This window comes from Numida meleagris, chromosome 6, assembly GCF_002078875.1.
Source record: "Numida meleagris isolate 19003 breed g44 Domestic line chromosome 6, NumMel1.0, whole genome shotgun sequence".
NCBI classification, from domain to species: domain Eukaryota; kingdom Metazoa; phylum Chordata; class Aves; order Galliformes; family Numididae; genus Numida; species Numida meleagris.
The window spans coordinates 27,783,436-27,802,392 of NC_034414.1; the positions used below are offsets into that span (position 1 = coordinate 27,783,436).

The window sequence follows — 18,957 nt, forward strand, 5'->3', positions numbered from 1 at the left end:
GCCCTTTTCCGTTCATTCTTTCCACTGGAAAGAAACTTAATACAGCAGATTCCAATGAAAAATGTCTAAACTCCATTCATGGAAACTGCTAGCATTCCCTTTGTTGAGAACACAAATAAGATTTCTTCTTTCTGCCACAGCGCATCTTTGCAGTGGACAGAAGTACAGCTTTGTTCACATCATCCAGTAATCTCCGGAAACCATGACAAAATATCTCAGAATATCCAAAACCAAGACAGTGATTTAGATTCAAATTACCATGCTTTAGATCAGTGGAAAAATTTATGTTCACATTTTAAAGTACTACTCCAAAAGATGAATTTGTACATATATACAAAGACAGCAGAACAGCATCAGTTTATCTTCACTGAAACCCAAGTAAAACACCTTCTTAAAACAAAGAACTACTGCATATGATGATTAATCAGATATATAGAACTGTCAAGTCTCCTGACTTTTTGCATGCTTTAAAAATAAATAAGAAAAACTTACTAGATCATGTGGGTAAAAGTGAACTGAGGTAGAACTCGATACGTGAGAGTCCGTGTCACTATAAGAACAGGGGGAAAGACTTCATATTATAAAACTACATTTGATTCCAAAAGGCCTCTAATTTACTAGTGTCCCAAGTTAATTCTGACCGCTTGCAAACTTTAGCTAAACGTCCTCCTCTAAATTTTTCCTTAGATCACATATTTTAAATACACGTATCCACTTTGTTAAGGCCTAGCAAATAATTAAGAAAGAAAATAAGCCTTGATAATGGTCATACACCATGGTAAATATTGTATTTGTAGCAGATCAGGATCACCCTTCACCCTTACACTTAGTTTAACTTTCTCAACACATGATTTGACCAGGCAGTCTGTTAGTTGTCTACACAGATTATCATGATGGAAATATGATCATGATACTTCTCTTCAAAAAAAAACCCACAAAGATGTTTTATTATCTGTTAGCTACTGATGTGTAAATACACAACTCTAAGACAGTGAGGTGTCTCCTGGGTGTTTACAGTTTATTAATTGTACACTGTTTTTACCAAGTCCCAAAACTGCCAAAAGTAGTACACATCTAACACAAATATACTGACTTCAGTTGTTTCAGAAGAAACGTGAACTTTAAGCAAAACTTAAACCTCTTTTATGAAGAGCGAAATTACTTCACAATTTCCATTTGTTAGTGATGAGGAGAAACTTCTCTTGTTGTAAAAGACTCCATATCCAACCACTGCTTCCCCCTCTCCCCCAGTAATTTTGTATAGCTTTTGGCTGTATGTTTTCCTTGTAAATTCCACAGTTGTAAGACTGGTATCAAAACTCACGCAAGTTCCCTTCAGCTCCTTGCCTTAACATAAAAATAAATATATTTATTTGTTAACATTTTATTTCACTGAAACTGAACTACTCTCTCTTCCTGATGATCAATTATTTGGATTTGACCCATTTGTTCCTTTCATTAGCATGTACAGCTTTGTAACAGCAGCCATCAGCAAAGCCATTGCATCTGGAACATGCAAGCAATAAAGGCAGGCATCGATAGCTTTCTGCAAGGAATACAGAACTTTTTCCTCAAAGTTCAACCCTACAAGAAGCATTTGCACGCTTTCACAGGAAAGATTTGAAGATGGAAGCTTTGAAATCCATTACTCCATAAATCCAAAAGCTAGACCACCTACACACAGTAGGAGTTTTTAAACATTCAGCATGATGTAACAGCTTCAGAGCAGTTCTGTGTAGTGAAGTGGATTTTAAGGCCAAGATTTTGATTTGTTTTCCCTTTCTTCTGCCTCCTGTCTCTTCAGAGAAAGGAAGCTTATCTTTCCAACAGCAAATGAACTTTCCAGTACGTAGCTGGCTATTTCAACTGCAAATATATATTTTTAAACTGTAGGCATGTTAACATTTTCCTGTATTGTTTCATGCCATCTATGAACTCGAGAATAAACTTATCAGTTTACATTCGCTTCACAATTGGAAGTTCATTTTTAAGTAAGTTAATAGCTGCAATAATTAATAGTTTCCTACATCCCCCAAACCTGAGTTCAATTCTATGAAGATGACTTCCAATTAAGCCAACCAAAAATTATTTGTCAAGTTCTCAGTTCGGACATTTATCGCTTAAACCAATATTCATCTTAGTTTTCCAAAATTAGCTAAAATAGATAAGATTATTCATGCAATTACTGTCATCTTCTCTTAAAAATCACTTAAGTTTCAAAAGTAAAAAATATACAGAGAACATCTTATATAATTTTTGTATATCATAATAAATAATCTTTTAAAATTTAAATAAAAAACTTTGTTGCAGTAAGACAAGAATCACCACTCTTGACTGGCCTTCACACACACCAGATGTTAGATGCTCTTCTTGCAGCTGGCTCAAAGTTCACAAGTGACATGTCGCAGCCCCCTGTCTCGTAGAGCGTAGAACTGAACTTACCTATAAAAAAAGGTCAAGAACAGGTCAAAATTTCGTGATATTTAATCCCACTGTCACTAGATTTCTATACATCAGCTAACTATTAAGATCAATTCAGATATCTAATTTTTTTTTTTAATCAGGGTCAGAATATAAAATGTGGTAACATGTTAATGTGTCACCTGTGCAGACAAGAAAGTAGCTATTTAGCCTCCTTTCACATGACATATATGCAGTAAACAGCAATAAAGAACTAAAGTAAGAGTTCATATTTACAAGACGTCACCGTTAACACAACAAAAGCACAATGTGAGCTTCCTCTACCCCCCGCCCTTAGAGAATAACCAGGAAAACAATTTGCAGTGACAAACTTATTCAGTTCTTCCCCCTCAACCCCAGGAGAATGATCAGTAAATCATTCATCAGCACAGAAGAATCATGCTATTGCAGAGATTCCTCAAGTGTCCAAACTAAAATTCTTTTGAGAGGTACACGTCTATTAGGAAAGAAACACAAAGGGTGAATAAAGTGACCAGAGATGCTTCATTAGTTATATCTCTAAAAAAAAAAAAAAAAGAGAAAAAGGAATGGAAGGCAGAGATTTATTCTACAAAACAGAAGCGAACACTGCAGTGTAAGATCAGAAGAGCGCAATCTACCTTTTGAGATAAACCATTACTGTTAAAGGAGCTCCAAGTTTCCTCAAGATATTGTTCACTCAAAATGTTTTCAATACCAAGTCTATTTCTAAATATACAATTAACAAAGTAGACTGAGGTTCTAACTCAGATGCTAAGTTACCTTACTCACAATATGACATTTTTACAGTGCCCTTCTCTCCAGAACAATCTGATCAGAGATATAAAGACTGTAATTTCTCCAGAAGGTCAGTTTAATATATTTCTGCTCAGAATGCAGGAAGCTGATTCTGAAGTTGCAATCATCTCGTACAGTCCTACCAACATCTATCCTAGCTCAAAGCCTTTTACTCAACTCATGATGCAGAGCATGCAATATTTTAAGAACTGCTTAATCAGTTAAAAGAAAAAAAAACTGCTTTGGAGCATTTGAAGCAGAAGTCTGCGTACACCACTCTCCACACATCCTGAAGCCCTATCTCCTGATGATACGGGATAACAAGTAGCCCCAGGAGAAACAACTAACAAGCTAAGAGCTTTCAATACCTTCACAAGGCTTGCTCTCCTCAGCAGGGGGCACCAACTAGACACATAAGGCAGCTGCGCTAAGAAAGAAGATTCCACTCTGACACAGCAGCTACACGGTTCAGCAGTTGTGTACAGAATGCATCAGAACAGAATAACACAACAGCTCTCCCTCGGTATTTAATTACACCTGCTATAGATATTTGTAAAGAAACAGAAGTAAAAGAATCACTTAAGATGGTTTTGGTTGTGGGTTTTTTAAAAGACTTTGTTGCTTTTGTTCAAGTGACTTTTTTAATTAGGATCTTAATGAAGTGATTTAATTAACCCCTTGTTTTTAATGCATAACATAGTGAACATTTGTTGCTGAAGTTTTAAATTCAAGCTGGTAGCAGACATTAGGAACCTTCTTCCCCACAACTAATAGCTTCAGTTACACAGGAGTTTTCTGAATTACAACAGTAAAAACGGATTTCAGCTGCAAACATGAAGATACTAGATAAAGCACAACAGATTGCTGTCAGGACAAAATTGCACATAAACCATGCTAGAGAAAAAGTCTTTCAACCAACCACTCCTTAAAAGAAACAGCGATGTCTGGGTCATGTTACATTCTTCATGTTTTTGCACAAGCTACTGAATTTACAGCCAGTAAATTATCTACATTAATTAGATGCTGGATTACAGGAACTAGAATATATTACAAGATATAGCTTCCCATTCTTTTTGGCTGAGATATTACATCAGATACATTTGTTTTAAAAGATGTTTCCTGAACTCCGTTATACATGTCAAATGAAAAGGACTTCAAAACTTGAGAAAAGTTAGCATAAAAACCTTCACATAATGAAGCATCTAATGTCCCCTCACACCCAGTTCATTGGAGATGATCAACATTTACTGCTTTAGTATTGCTGATATAAGTAGGACATGGCCGTGGTAACATACAACAAACGGCAAACAGCGATGTAGCAGATGATTTCAACAGACAAAAAGCTTAATTCCAACTATTAGCACACAAACTGCAAAACAGTTGGTTTTGCTACACCCGCAATTCATCCCTTTACTGAAGTAGATTTCCTAACGGAAGTTAAGAAAAGCTTGGCTTCTCAATGAAACAAAGCTGCTCTTTAAAGTGAAGCACACACAAACCAACAAAGATCCTCCAGAAAAAAATGAACTCATTGAAAGCAAAAGATTACAGAACTGCTCATTGCTGCTGAAGAAGCAAACCATAAAGCATGGCTGCAGACTTTAGGAGCTCCAAGTCCCAGCAGTTGTGCAAGTACAGCAGTCTCCCCAGAGCACTTTAGAGAGGCATCCCAATGCTCATGATGCTCAGCACACATGGAAACACCCAGCCTCCGGGAGTCACCCTAATGATTTTCTCTCCCTCCCATTCCTAGCTCTATTACAGTTCTCTCAAATATTTTTGATAGCATCACAACGGAGTAGCTTAAAGTTTCCTTTTCTAAAGATTGTAGTGTTATCAAGCTGTGAACAAGCCAGACAAAGCCTTATATTAAAAGTAAAGAAATTCAGCCTATGTTTGTACACTAAACAGAAATGCTTGTAACTTTTCACCCAACCCCACCTTAAAGGAGGGCTTCGGATTCTTCACAGTACTCCACCTGGAGCACATTATGAAAATAATAAAACCAAGTTACTGATACTCAGACACAACTCCGAAATACATCAGCATTATGGCACAAAATGAAGAAAAGATGAATGTGCTTCCTTTGAAACAAACTGGTTTGTTTCAGAGCACAGAAGTATCTCATCACTGAGTCCGAAGACAGCCACATAAAGGTTCACACACTGTACAGACTGATGTTCCCACAGATATGGGGATCAATGAAAGCAACAGAATGACGAGCTTACACAGACTGAACCTGGAAGACAAGTGCCTCAGCATCTGCCTAAAGTGGTAGTCTGATGTTTTCCTTCAGCCACATTATTTTCAGCACATTTCTTAATTTTCCATCTAACAAATATTTCTGCTTCAAATCTTCCACACTAGTTCTGATAGTTGCTAACAGTTTTTGCACACGTTGAGGTCTGCATCATCATTAGAATCATTACGGTACTGTAATCAGTAGTACTTAAGAATATTTCTTTAAATCCTATTCAGGACAACAAACAAAGCTATCAAAATTTGATCATTCTATAGTGTGCAAGGAAATATCATTTACCAAGGTCAGAATTTACCTTTAGCTGCAGTATTAAGACTTCGAAGTTTTCAGTTTGGACACTTCAAAGGTGTTCAATTTTTAATTTATATGAAATTTATCAAAAGAGTAACTTATCTATTATATGCGCAATTCCACGAACTACAAGGACTTTTTCAATAGGAACAATGGGAAATAAGTATATCTTCTACTCAAACCTCTGAAAATACTTCCCCATCCACTAAATTAAGTCTACTTATTTATAAAAAGGCACTGAGAAACTGATTGCAAGTTGTTTTAATCATGCAGTTGATCAGCATAGATATCTAACTTTAAAAAGCAAGTATGGGAAGTTTCCATCTTCAACACCACCACACAACTGCCTTTAAAAACTGAAGTACTTCAGTAAATCTGAGGTATTATTGCTCACACAAGCGATAACTAGAAGAGCCAAACGTTGTACTACAGCTACATCAGAAAGCTCAAGGTGACTACTTCTTAAGAAAATAAGACGACCACCTACATGAGGACAATAGGCTGTTATTTCACCCTAGTTTCAGAAACCAGACATCTGTTTTCACATCTTAGTAGTTAGAGCCTGAACTACTTCACAAATTCTAACAGCCTCCAACGCAAGAACTCAAAAATCCCACTCATCACCTACCTACACATTGACGAATTACATATTTATAAAAGGCATTAGCATTGCCACATTATGCTCTGAAGACCATCATTCATTTCAGTCGTGGTGTCCATTTCGCAGTCTGCTGCATTCATATTCTGTTAATCATCTCTGCAATCATTCCAAAACCTTTTTTTTGTCCTTCATTCCTCTTATGATTTACTTCTTCACTGCTCCAAGCTAAGTTTCCCTCTCTATCCTTCCAAATTCCTTCCCCCTCATCATTCACAAAGCAACAACATAATGTGTAATGGTCTTTCTATATGGGATCTGGAAGACTAAAAATAATGCTTCAAAGCTTCCCTTGCCTTATTCAGCACAATGCCCAGCAACTGTTAAGAACGTACAGTCATTACGAGACTGGATGTAGAGTAGGTACAACCCATTAAGATTCATCCTTCATGGAATACGCCACAAGAATCAAATTAATTAAAGTTGGGCAGTAGTTTTATTTCAGCCCCAATTGAGAATAAAAGTCACGTATCAGCTGTAAAGAAAGACCATCTCCCTTCTTGTCAAGCCTCATGAAGGAATTGTGCATGCGAAAGCCTGCGCCATTTCGTTAACTATTCTGTCCTAATGAAAGAATATCCATCACAGAAAACACACTTTGAGAAAAGGCATTAGTTCATAATGTGGATTTTTTTTTCTAAAGCCTGCTGTAGAAACTAAAGAATTCGATTTTTAAGAATCAAAACAGATATTTGCTGTAACAGCTTTCACACAGGGGAAGTTTCTAAACAGATGCTTGAAGCTCCAAAACAAACAAGAAATCTGACACGTAAACAGGGATTTATTCAACTGCACAAATCCTGACAATTTTCTGCCATTGACAATGGCAGTGTCCTGCTCCATGATACCATACGCACAGAATTTCAGATATATTTAGCTATACACATTTCTAAAGACTTCAAATGTATTTCATTCTAAGTGCGGCCAAAGTGACTACTAGGAGAACCTAAATGCAATGCTGAATCCACTTCAATTTTCACTAAATTGCATTAAATGTAAACACTTAAATATTTAAGAGTTGAAGAGTTGTACATAAAATTCTGAATTCTATAAAACTTGATCAAATTGTGGGCAATATGAGCCACATCTATCAAATACAACACTAGCAGCTTTAAGAACAAGTCTTAACACTAACTTTGAATAGATACGACCACAGTATCCCCAAATTTCAGTTATATCCCAGTAACCATTTTGTACAAGAAATAAAAGTCTCCAAATTGAATAGCTAAAAGAACTTGCAGCTTTATGTGGTAAGCTTTCACAGTTTAGAGATTCATAGTCTTAAGTCTTGATTTTTCTATCTAGAAACTACCAGAGCCACAGAATCTAAAACAAGAAATTAAGTATCAGATAAGTAAGCTGTGTAATTTAACACATCTGTAGAAACATTTTATGAATGTATTTCAGAGAACATCAGAATTGTTTTCTTTTTGCTTACATTATTCTTTTCTTATATTGTAGCTAGTAGGTAGAGAAGAAGAGCAACTTGCTAACCAAACTCTAATTTAAAAGGGGAGAACCACAGCCCAGCCATTCTTGAAGTCTTCCCCATTAATGGAGCAAGATGACAGATCAATTATTTTTTAGAGTAAGGTTACAGTAAGCTCTGTAATAAGTGCTTTCAATCAGTGTTCTAATCTAACCTTAACTTCTATGTTATCACAGTTGGCAGCTGTTCAAAATACCATCACTAACAATCATCAGCTCTAAACACGGCCATTATAGCAATCTGAGCAGGAATTCCATGTTAACACTGAAGTCATCATGAATTCAGGCCAAGAACAGATAACTGTGAAGATCCAGGCCAGGAATTTTTCCTCACCTTCCTCCACATCACTATGTCACAGGAGATCAGTCACTTACTATAACCATCTGAACTTAGTTCTCCCTAGCAATTTTATTAACTGCAGAGAAGCTAATAAACAGTTAGGAATATTACATAAAACAGACCATGAAGAACAGCAACATAAGAATTCAGGAAATTATGGCAACTGATACAAGAAGATCCATATTTTCTTCTTGTCTCTGTCTCCTGCTTGTAAGCACACATTAAAACTACCCTCCATGACAATTTCCTTTTAAAAAAAAAAACAAACAACTAAGCAAGACTCTCCTGAAAGATCAAGGATTCCTAGTGATTGCAATAAGCATCTTCTCAGGAACCAGAAGTCTCCCAAAGTTACTAACAATCTCACCCCAATTATCTTTGACAATGCAAGGAAACTTACGTTACATGTGTTATATTGTTCAAATCCAAACATCTCATAGCACTGCTATTTATGCATTCTTAGAATGTTTCCCATTGCACATTTGTTAGACAAAGTGTCTGGAAATGTGATGATGAAAGGCTGGGAGTTTATCAACAATACTCCCTTCTAAGAAATGCACCTACAAGATCCAGAAACAAAGTTAAAATTAACTGTTTTTCACTGCATTATTACCAATATAGCTGCCGTATTAAAACTTCCATGTCACTAAGGTTACATAAGGCCTGCATACCAAGTCCATCGTGCAAACTGCTACCGCCTACAGCAGATGCAGTGGCATGTGATGCTTCTAAGTGGACACTCCCATTTCTCACCAGCAAGGAGGTGCTAGCGCTGAGCACAGCTGCCTGGGAGGGGGAGCGGGACTGCACTTTGGCCTGGGAGGAGGACTGCTGGCCTTGCTGACCATCTTGAAGGCTACGAGAAAACACGGATGGGGGAAGACATTACCGGGAAGGAAAGGAAATAGCTAAAGTGAAGCAAAACAAGACTTTAATTTTAAAAAGGAGAAGTTAAAATTATAGCATTCAGAAGCCATTATTAGGGTTAAGATAACCCACGAGTTCTGTACAACAACTTGTTTGGACACTAGCGTTACACTAGTAGACACAAAGACACAGTTCCCGCTCGACCTTTTGGAAGTGCTGTTCTTTACGCCTGAGGTTGAGCTGGGGAGATGTTATTCTTACCAGTCTTAATTTGTGGGTGCAAAAGCAAGCTACTGGAGGTTAGTTTAATTGTAGCCTGTGATCTCACCTCTGTACAATAGAGGCTACTATACTCTTCTCTCAATAGTTAGGTTGCTCATGGAGGTATGACTTCATCAACCATTTTGCCTTTGTTGTCAAAATATCACCACCTTCCTTGCTATTACTCTGGACTCTTCCTACAAAATGTCTTCAAGATTAATTAGAAACCAGATGTTGGCAACATACCTTGTGGATAACCACAGTTAAACCAGCAGAACCAGAAATTTTTTTTGGAAGTATTTAGAATACTTCTAACAAATTAATAATTGGCAAAAGTTAGAACTATTTTAAAGTTATTTTGATACTACTGCCCTGACAATGATTTTGCTGCTCAGTACTCCTTACCACAACAAATTTCTTCTAAACCCAGAGTTTTAAATGCAACTTAATCTTCAGAGAAATGTATAAGTTTAAGGCTATTAGTAGACAACATCTGACAACGTTAGTCTTCTTCATAACCTTCTCACTGCAAAACTATTTTAAGAAGCCGTTTAACAAATATTAACAATATTTTCAGAGCAGGTTAATATTAACGTGGCAATGTCTCCAAAGACAAGCATCACGTGCATCAGAACTATGTTGCAAAATTGGTGGTTTTATTATCCTTATTTTATACATTTAGAGAAGCTACGTCAGTCATTAATTGGAGAACACTTCTTTAGATTAAGAAATCATCTTTTCATCAAGATAAAAAATAAAATTATAAAAAAATAGTTTGTTAAAACAAAAATTCTTTTTTATCTTGTGTCTCAGAGCATTCCCTTTCAAAATACAGTCTTAATGACCTCTCGCTTTTAACATTTTACTGCATACACTGTGATGCTACAGTTGGCAAGTGAGACAACTAAAAGAATAAGACTTTGCTAAGAGTTGAGGGCGTCTATCTGATGCAGTTACTTGTAACTATTCTCTAGAACAACTGATTTCACTTTTTGTTAAAGCATCACTGCAAAACATCAAAATGACTGTAAAACTAGGTGTTAAGAACAGCTCATGCAGAATAGAACAGACATGCACGCAGCTGATGAGGTTAAAAATTGCAAATCATATTCTAAAATACCAGAATCTAAAGCTTAATTCAGTGTTTTACTGTTCTAGACAAGGCTACATGGCAACAGAAGCCCTAAGGAAGTCCGCAGACCTGCCAACTGTCACCGTCTCACTTAGGCATTATCAGCAACACCAAAACAATGCTGTCTTCCCATTTAATAGTAGCTAGGTATCAAAAGGTATATTACAAGTTGTCCTTTCAGTGGTTGTCCACATCTGCCACAGTAAAAACAAAGCAAACTATTGGCAATAACAGATTGCATAAATATTCAAGAGACTGTTATTCCCTAACTAATACAACTATTTTTAAAATTTTGCTTGAGACAGTCACTTATATTCTCTTATCAGATGCACATGCACACACCATTAGCTACAGAGGATGCCAATCCATACATACGTTTGAAATGCTCAAAACATTGCCAATGCTTAGGCAGGATAAAAGGAGAGTAAGTTGGTTTGCTTTTTTTTTTTTTTGCTTCCTTTGTTTATTTTTTGTTGTTGTTGTTCCTTTCTGCTTAGTTAATTAACCAGGCAAAGTACACTCACATCTAATTTAGCTTAAAAGCTGCAAAATTTACTAGACCAGGTTTTATTTAAGTGCCTACCACTGCCAACTGTGATGGCATTATATACCTATCTATCTTCTACCTGACATTCCACAAACGCAGTATTTGCAGCAACAGATGAGGAAAAAACAGGTGTAACTCAGTCTCTGTGGTGCCATCTCCATGACATCTGATTTGACATCAGGCCTAGGAGATCAGGTTATTAAAGTTTTTCTGGCAAGAATGAAGAAAAGTAACATCAGGGCCACTACAAATTAGTATATTTAATATTGTTAGAAGTTAACGTAGGAAGTCAATATTGATTAGCAGTATTAGGAACTGGACAGAAGCAGCTCACCACCAGCATATATGGGCAATACCAGTATAGTTGCTGTGGTAAGGATTTTGGTGGTAACCAGAAAAAATTATGTTCTTTTTATTTCTTCCAGTAACACAACAATCACAAGAAATTAAGTTATCCATACAAAAAAAAAAAAAGCCAGACTACTAATCTAGAAGTTAGAAATAATCTGTAACAGTAATAAGTACACATTTTCAGATACACTCCAGTTTGCAGTTCTAATGGAATTTGCATCAAACAGATAAGGAAGCACTTGGGTGTTTAGTTGGCCTAAGTCAATTTAGCTCCAAACCAAAAGAACAGTCATTCAGATGCACAAACATCACCGTGCACAAAGTAACCTCTCTCAGGTAAGGACCTCTAATTACTCCACACAACTTTTTACTAACCGATACATAAAACTGAAAACTGCACCCCCCTCCCCCCAAAAAAAACAAACAGCAGGAGAAATCGAACATAAGAGTAGAACAGCAGTGACGTAATAGGAAGTTCAAATTTCTCTTGCTATAAAAGTAATTCACGTTTTGTTCAGCAAGACTAGAAACATAAAATATTTATCTGAAATCATAACATGAACTTCTACTATACACTGCACTATCCAATTCAATTCTCAATGCAGAAGAAGTCAAGCCTTCATTTGTTAGATTTTAGGCACTGTTCTTCCCATTCTTTTTCCCAAGGAAAACCTAAAAATTCAGTGAATTCAGTCCTTGGCTATTTTAGTTGCATCATAAAGATACCAAGATTCCTCCCCATCCTCTATTTCCATCTATTTTCTTTTTATCTGCTCACTTTCTACAGTATCTTACAACTAAAAAAAAAAGCAAAAATATTCCTAGAGCATAAGAGTAGACTGCTCCTGGTGTTGAAAGTTAGTTTAGTATATGTAGTACAATTATTAAGAATATGAAGGAATAACTGCATATGCTGTATATGTATAGTGTTAACTGGAAGAATTTCTCTTATGGGTAAATGCTCTTACACTATAGGCAATGTTCTGCTTGCCAGATTCTCCAACACTTGAGGCAACCACAGAACCAAAAGACTTAAAAAGCAAGTTTAAAACCATATTGAGATCTTCATTTCTACTGTTCGAGGTCACAGGCTATAAGCAAAGAGCTGCTGTATGTAACGTACCACTGGGCTCAGCACTAAATGGGCCAGGGACAGATTCCCAAGATGTATATACTACGTTATAAGCACTGCTGAGGCATGCAGTGCCACACAATAAAATTTCATATGGAGCAACACTATGTGTTCAGTAACAAAGGCATTGTTATTACTTTCTCTTTTCCTGAAAAAAAGTTACAGGACCTTCACGCAATGGTTTACCTTCATTTTAGATTTGGATACTTTGCATGTATTATTTAATTCTTCACAATGTCCTGCCTTTTTTTTAAGTGCTTCTCTTTCATTATCTACATACATGAAAAGTGATTATGAAGATACTAGACCCTAAGGCTTACTCTCTTAATGGAAAGAGAAAAGCAAAATTAAGTCAGGCAAATAATATTTTCTTGGGTCTTTTTTCTTGCTTTCAAGTTTCTCAACTTCTTGACAAAAACATGGAGTTTGTTAGCATTAGTTCACTTTGTTATTTATCTAAAATTAACTGTAACATGTTAGAGACTGGCTATCCTGATAATTTTGAAAATAGTGCCACATATACATGCACAATTCAACAAGCCCACAGTGACATGCAGTGACAGCTCAAGGAGGTTATGGCGGGGAAGGAAGTAAAAAAATGCCTTTCTGGCAACACTGGTGGGTGTGAGGAGAAGTGGTCTGCTGCATGCATGCTAAATATGGTGGAACATTTAGATACCCTACCTGAGGGGTGATCCGATGAGCAATGTAGGAGGGGTAGGGTTACTCCCTGCATTGTGCCGGCGTCGTACTGCCTGACGCCTAAATGTGCTGCGTTCACGTCGAAATGTGACAGTCTCCTCGCTGGCTTGTGCTGCTGCATCAAGACAGACTTTAGGTCAAAGAAGAACCCATCCTATTTATGTACAAAGTAACTTAAGACTCCTTTCTTCCCCCTGACCCTCCCCAAATTAAAGAATTCCACTCGCAACAAGAAAAGTGGCTTATGCACTGACTGTTCAAATAAACTGCTGCAGACAGGAGCACTGAACACAGTTATTAGTAAAGATCCAGGGAGGGAAAGCGGGAGGGAGCGGGGTGAGGTCGGGGAAGGGCTACATGATTGTGCAGGGTTCTTTTAAGTACTGCTAGCTCCATTTTTTCCCCCAAATTGAAACAACCAGGTTTCAAAAGTATCAGATATCCCATCTCTGACATTTACATAGGGCAGAAGAAAGCCTAATCTCACAACTTCCCCCATTTAATAGAGAACAATAAGAGAACCCTGAAGGACAGCCTAGTAAGGTTGTTTCTCATCTCTCACTACAAAACTCTCTTCTTAATTCTATCACTTCTGCCAAACAAGCAGGGCTGAATTTCACTTTATAACATCTCTTCAGAGGACACTTTGACAAAATAGTGATGTTTTTATTCCTTTGTCCTCATAAGCATGAAGAAATGCATGCTGCCCTCTTTACAGTAGTTATACTGTGATTTGGAAAAGCAGGAGAAGCAGGCACATAAGGACTGGTGGTTTTCCTTTTCCAACTTCTCCCTCCGCCCCACCTCCCCTTCAAAAGAGTTTGGTCCACCTACAAAGCAACACTGAAAAAAAACATTTATAGGTATGCAAGAGAGACAGGGGGTCGTCCCTTTGGTTTTGGATTTTGCAAATTCTCCCTCCCCTAAACCCACTTATGCTCCTTCAGTTTCAGTCTAGACAGGGTCATCTTTGCAATTTCAGACTTGGACTGCTTCACAGCATGCCTTCAATCTCAGCCTTCCTGAGCCAAAGAAGACCCTTAGCCTAACCAATCTGAATGAGGAGCACTAGAGAGCTACAGCAGGTCACAGAGAGAACTGGCTCAGGCAGGCAAGCAGAAGAAAAAAAACTTCCCACAAAAATCTATGCAAAGGGAAAATAAAATCTTGAAGGGGGAAAAAAAACATACATATCACAGCTTGGTAGACAAGAAGCCTGTTACAAGACTGAGAAAATCAAGGATTATGTCAAGCGCAAACAAAGGAAAGCACTGGTGGAGCAAGATTTTTTATGGAGGGGCGCCAGAAAGATTGCAGGCAGAGCAGCCCTCACTCTCTTAAGCCCTTCAAGTTAAAACATCCCTGTCATTAGGTTTTCAGAAGTTACTACAAAAGAATGTAGCGCTGGTCTATGGGGAATAGCAACCTACTACTACCATGTGCTACTGCCACAGCTCCAACAATACAGAAAGCATGAAACAAGAGCCTACTTATAAACCATAGGTTATCAAGTGAATATCGTACATGAAACTTCTACTGACAATTTGCTTTAACAGCTAAGCAGCTACATGAAGAAATTATTTTAAGACCAATATTAGAGTTACGAGCATTTCATTGCCAAAAATATTAAGAAAATCCTTAATTCATTTGATTCCCATATTTTCAAGAAAACCATGAGGTGAAAGTGAGCAACCCCACACCTCTACAATCAGTCTTTCATTGTAAGCGTGAACAGGCGATAACTGCTTTCAAGCATATTTCAGCAAAAATTCAGTAAAAGTATAAATTGTTAACCTTTATGCTTTGTTTTAATACACAGTTTAATTTCTTCAATTTCTTTCTGGCTCTTATATTTTAAGTACTGGACAAGCGAAACACTAAACAAGACAGCAGGAATTCTGACTTTTCTTTCCGATGGATTAAGTTAAAGCACAAGAGGTCAAAATCAGCCATTGATTTTAGATGCTGATTTGTAAATCTCAGTTTTTCCAGTGCATATGCATCAGCATACACAACTCATGCACACTCTCAAAATACAGTTTCTACTGACTTCAGATGCAAAAGCAACACCATGCATTTCTACTGATCAGGCCACAGTTAAGCAACACAGAATAAAGCAACTGATCTTAACTGAAATGTAAACACCTTAATTACCATTAAGATAGTAAAGGCCTTTATTTACATTTTAATTATCACTTGCAGTTATATAGCAAAAGCATTCAACTGTAATTCTTCAAGGCAGCATACTTAACGCTGACATCTGTTTTTATGTGGATATCCTTCCCTCAGTTAACACATCACCTTCTGCAACAATTCGATCCTAGCTTATAGAAACGCTAGAGGTCCTTCCTACACAGCTCCAATCTACCAGCAAAGCAAGTTTACTTCCTGAACAGACAGAAGCAATCTCTTGGGGGTAGGGAGAAATGAGGAAAAAAAAAAATAAACGGAAGATTTAAAAACACACACAGTCCTGCAAAAATAAAAAACATCCACAATCTAAATTCTTACCTACTTGGAGATGAAATTTAAACCTGCACAGTCAAATAACTCTGGCATTTGCTAGCTTTTCTATCATTTCACTAAGCTTTAAGATAAGTAGGTTTTGGTGAAGCTTTCTACATAATCTGCCAAGGGGTTTTGGATTTATCTTAAAAGTTCTGGTCAGTACACATATGCTCCTCCTGAACGCAGCTTGTGACATTCCAGATCGCTAAGCAAGTCTATTAGTTGTTTTGAAAAGACAGCAGTGATTTTCAGCCATGCAGCTCTGAGTCTCCTAACATTACACAACACCTCAAGCTACATGTTGAAACAACAACTTAAAAAACGAAAAAAGCCAGTTACGTAGAAAGGATTATCATTTGTTTGAAGTGTGGACAGCCACTAAGTTAAGCAAAAAGAGCTTTTTTGGGTTAAAAAAATACCCTACAAAGCAATACAGGATTAAAAAGAACAGGTACAGAAACTATGTTAATATGTATCATTTGTATTTCTACTAGTCTTTAAGGAAGAAAAGCAGTACAGCTGCCCCTGAGTTTGCAAGTAGAAGGATGAATCTCCTCCAATAGCCACTACCATGTTCTAAGGCCTGTTTAATCAGGGGGAAATTGCTTTGTTTTAATATAAGCAAGCTTCCTATAGTATTTACAAAGTAATATGTTTTGATGTTTATATAAAAAACTAAACAATATATCTCAGTAGGACAGTAGTGTTTTTAAACACATCTCTAGTCTACAACTCACACTTCCAATGCTGTGACTTACAGTCACTTACCCTAGATTCCAAGAAAATAAGATCCAACATATAGATAAATGTAGAAAATTTAGATCCAGAGAGAGATAACATAGATTGTGTATCTTCAGTTTTGTGGTTTTTTTTTTTTTTTAAATCAGTTATGACAGCCTTCTAGCTTACAGAATGTTTGTTTCTGAAGTTTCTATTTTTCTGCTTTCTCTAATCTTCTCTGCTGGAACACTACACTTCACTAACGTCAAGAAATTTATACTTAAAATTTCTTCTGCATGGCACCACATGCATTTGAGCCTCAAAAAATAACCATTCTCAAGAACAGGAAAAAAACACAAACCAGATTTGAAGTTCAAAGTGCACATTAGAAACGCGAACCTACTTCCCAGAGATGCACAAAATAAAAGGTGAAAGTCTACTGACAACTTCATAACAAATTAAACCCTTCCAAACTTACTCCCAAATAAAGTCTCTCTAATTTCAAAAAGAAAATGTTGCGTTGACTTGTTAACAACTGTGTATCTGCACACAGATTCATTAAAAGTAATATCTTCCCTTCCTTTCATTCTTTCATTTCCATTCTTATTGGAAGAAGGCCAAACCATCACTTAAGTCATAAAGACATCACTTCATGATTATGCATTTGGAGTGATACTTTCCCAACAAAAGAGCTCAAACATAGTCTAGAGAAAACTCTAGAATGGCAACTTACTCGCTTCACTCTTGGAATACCAGAGCACAGACTGAACTATCCTCTCTGTGGGCTATGACTTCTAGAATTTCTTGTCCCATAGTACATAAAACAATTTGCATGTACATTTTTAATTCCTCAATTTTAAACAGAAAAGCAGACATAAGGACTTGCTTTTACACTTCAATGTACAATACAATTAGCTTTAACAAACAAAAGAGTAATGTTTTCTTTTGCAGAACAACATTCATGCACACAAACCAAAAAAGACATTTACATCATCCTGTGTTTATGTATCGCTACTTCTCATCTAAGCTTTAAGATTGAAAATCATGAAGCATAAGATTGGAAAGAAGAAAAATAAAGCAGAATTTCCAAGCTTTACTACATTAACAAGGCTTATTTCATTTTTGCTAAGCTAAAATGCTAAACCTAGCATCAGATGAATTCTGACATGGATAAATTCTTCCCATCTAAGAAGATTCCTGGAAAGATATGACACAGAGGTGAGTTAAAGTACTGATATGGAAAACCATAGAATTCAACAGGTAAAAATTGTTTTCTAATCAGACAAGTTTGCAAAGATAAACAAAAAAAAACAATCAAGCTTAAAATAAAAATAATATCCCTCACTCTTCTCAGAAGAAGAAAGTATGTCATGAAGTCTGGACTGTTCTGAAAATTACTCCAGTGAAGCATAGTTAGACTTGTGTATGCAACACAAATAATATCTGGACTCTCCATTTCTCACTGTCAGACTGGAAGCTGTGTTTTTTCAACCACTGGTAATGACCAACCTCACACACACTCAGTCAACGCTGACATCAATAGTTTATGGCTTGTGCATTCACACAGTCAATGAAATCCATCTTCTAACCTTGAACAAATTTCACTGAAGTAAATAGCTGAAATTTTGTCCTTCTGTATTTAGCATCTCACTTGCGTTGGGAACCTGAGAAAAGCCATACTTCTCTTCAGAAGATATAAAGAAAGTTGAGAGAGAATAAAACAGTCTGTGACAATCAGCAGCAATAACAGCGTGGTTTCTCACACAAGTGTTCATTTTTTTTTTCCCCACAGTTGTGACTTCTGTAAAGTTTATTCTCATGTACCTTAACACTATTTTAAAAAGCTAAGAAGAAGGAAGGAATTAGTTCATTCTGTATCTTCAATATACAATTATTAGTCACTGTGGATTACATGCCATTATTAGACCAAAAATTTCAAGGATTTGAGAATTACTTGAGATGGAAGAGACCCTTAAATGTCACGCAGTCCAACTCCCCTGCAATGAACAGGACACATGCAACTAGATCAGGGTGCTCAGAGCCCCTCCAGCCTGACCTTGAGTGCCTCCAGGGACAGGGCAGTGCTTTAGCACCCTTATCATAAAAAAACTTCTTTATGTCCAACCTAAATCTCTTTTAGTTTGAACCCATTTCTGCTTGTCCTATCACAACAGACCCTGCTAAAGACTCTACCCCTTTACTTCTTATAACTCCCTTTAGGTATTGAAAGCATTTCTCAAATCTGTCTGTTGAAAAAGCAATGTATTCGCTTATAGCATTATAAAGAAAAGTGGAAAATTAGAAGATACACCTAATGTCAATTTCTGAGGAAAGCTGTAAGTGGACACATGCGCAGCAAAGGAGAAACTATAAAGCAGAGGAATACCTCAAATATCAAGTTTTGCTGGAAAACAGAGCAGAGAAGAAAACAGTATACTTTTTAGAAAGCAAAGGTAGCCACAA

General features: G+C 36.8%; 1 protein-coding gene across 10 annotated transcripts in view; it reads right to left on the reverse strand.

Annotated features, from left to right (window-relative positions):
* Window positions 1-18,957, reverse strand: part of PCNX1 (pecanex homolog 1) — an 84,973-nt gene that overhangs the window by 34,997 nt on the left and 31,019 nt on the right. For 3 of the 10 annotated variants that reach the window (XM_021400998.1, XM_021400996.1, XM_021401003.1), the window contains exons 7-10: window positions 13,249-13,381; window positions 8,946-9,130; window positions 2,352-2,442; window positions 493-550 (exon numbers count right to left, since the gene is read on the reverse strand). In XM_021400998.1, the coding sequence (XP_021256673.1) occupies window positions 493-550; window positions 2,352-2,442; window positions 8,946-9,130; window positions 13,249-13,381 (467 nt within the window). The remainder of the gene's footprint in view (window positions 1-492; window positions 551-2,351; window positions 2,443-8,945; window positions 9,131-13,248; window positions 13,382-18,957) is intronic. The other 7 variants (XM_021401002.1, XM_021401001.1, XM_021401005.1 and 4 more) reach the window with 3 other exon arrangements.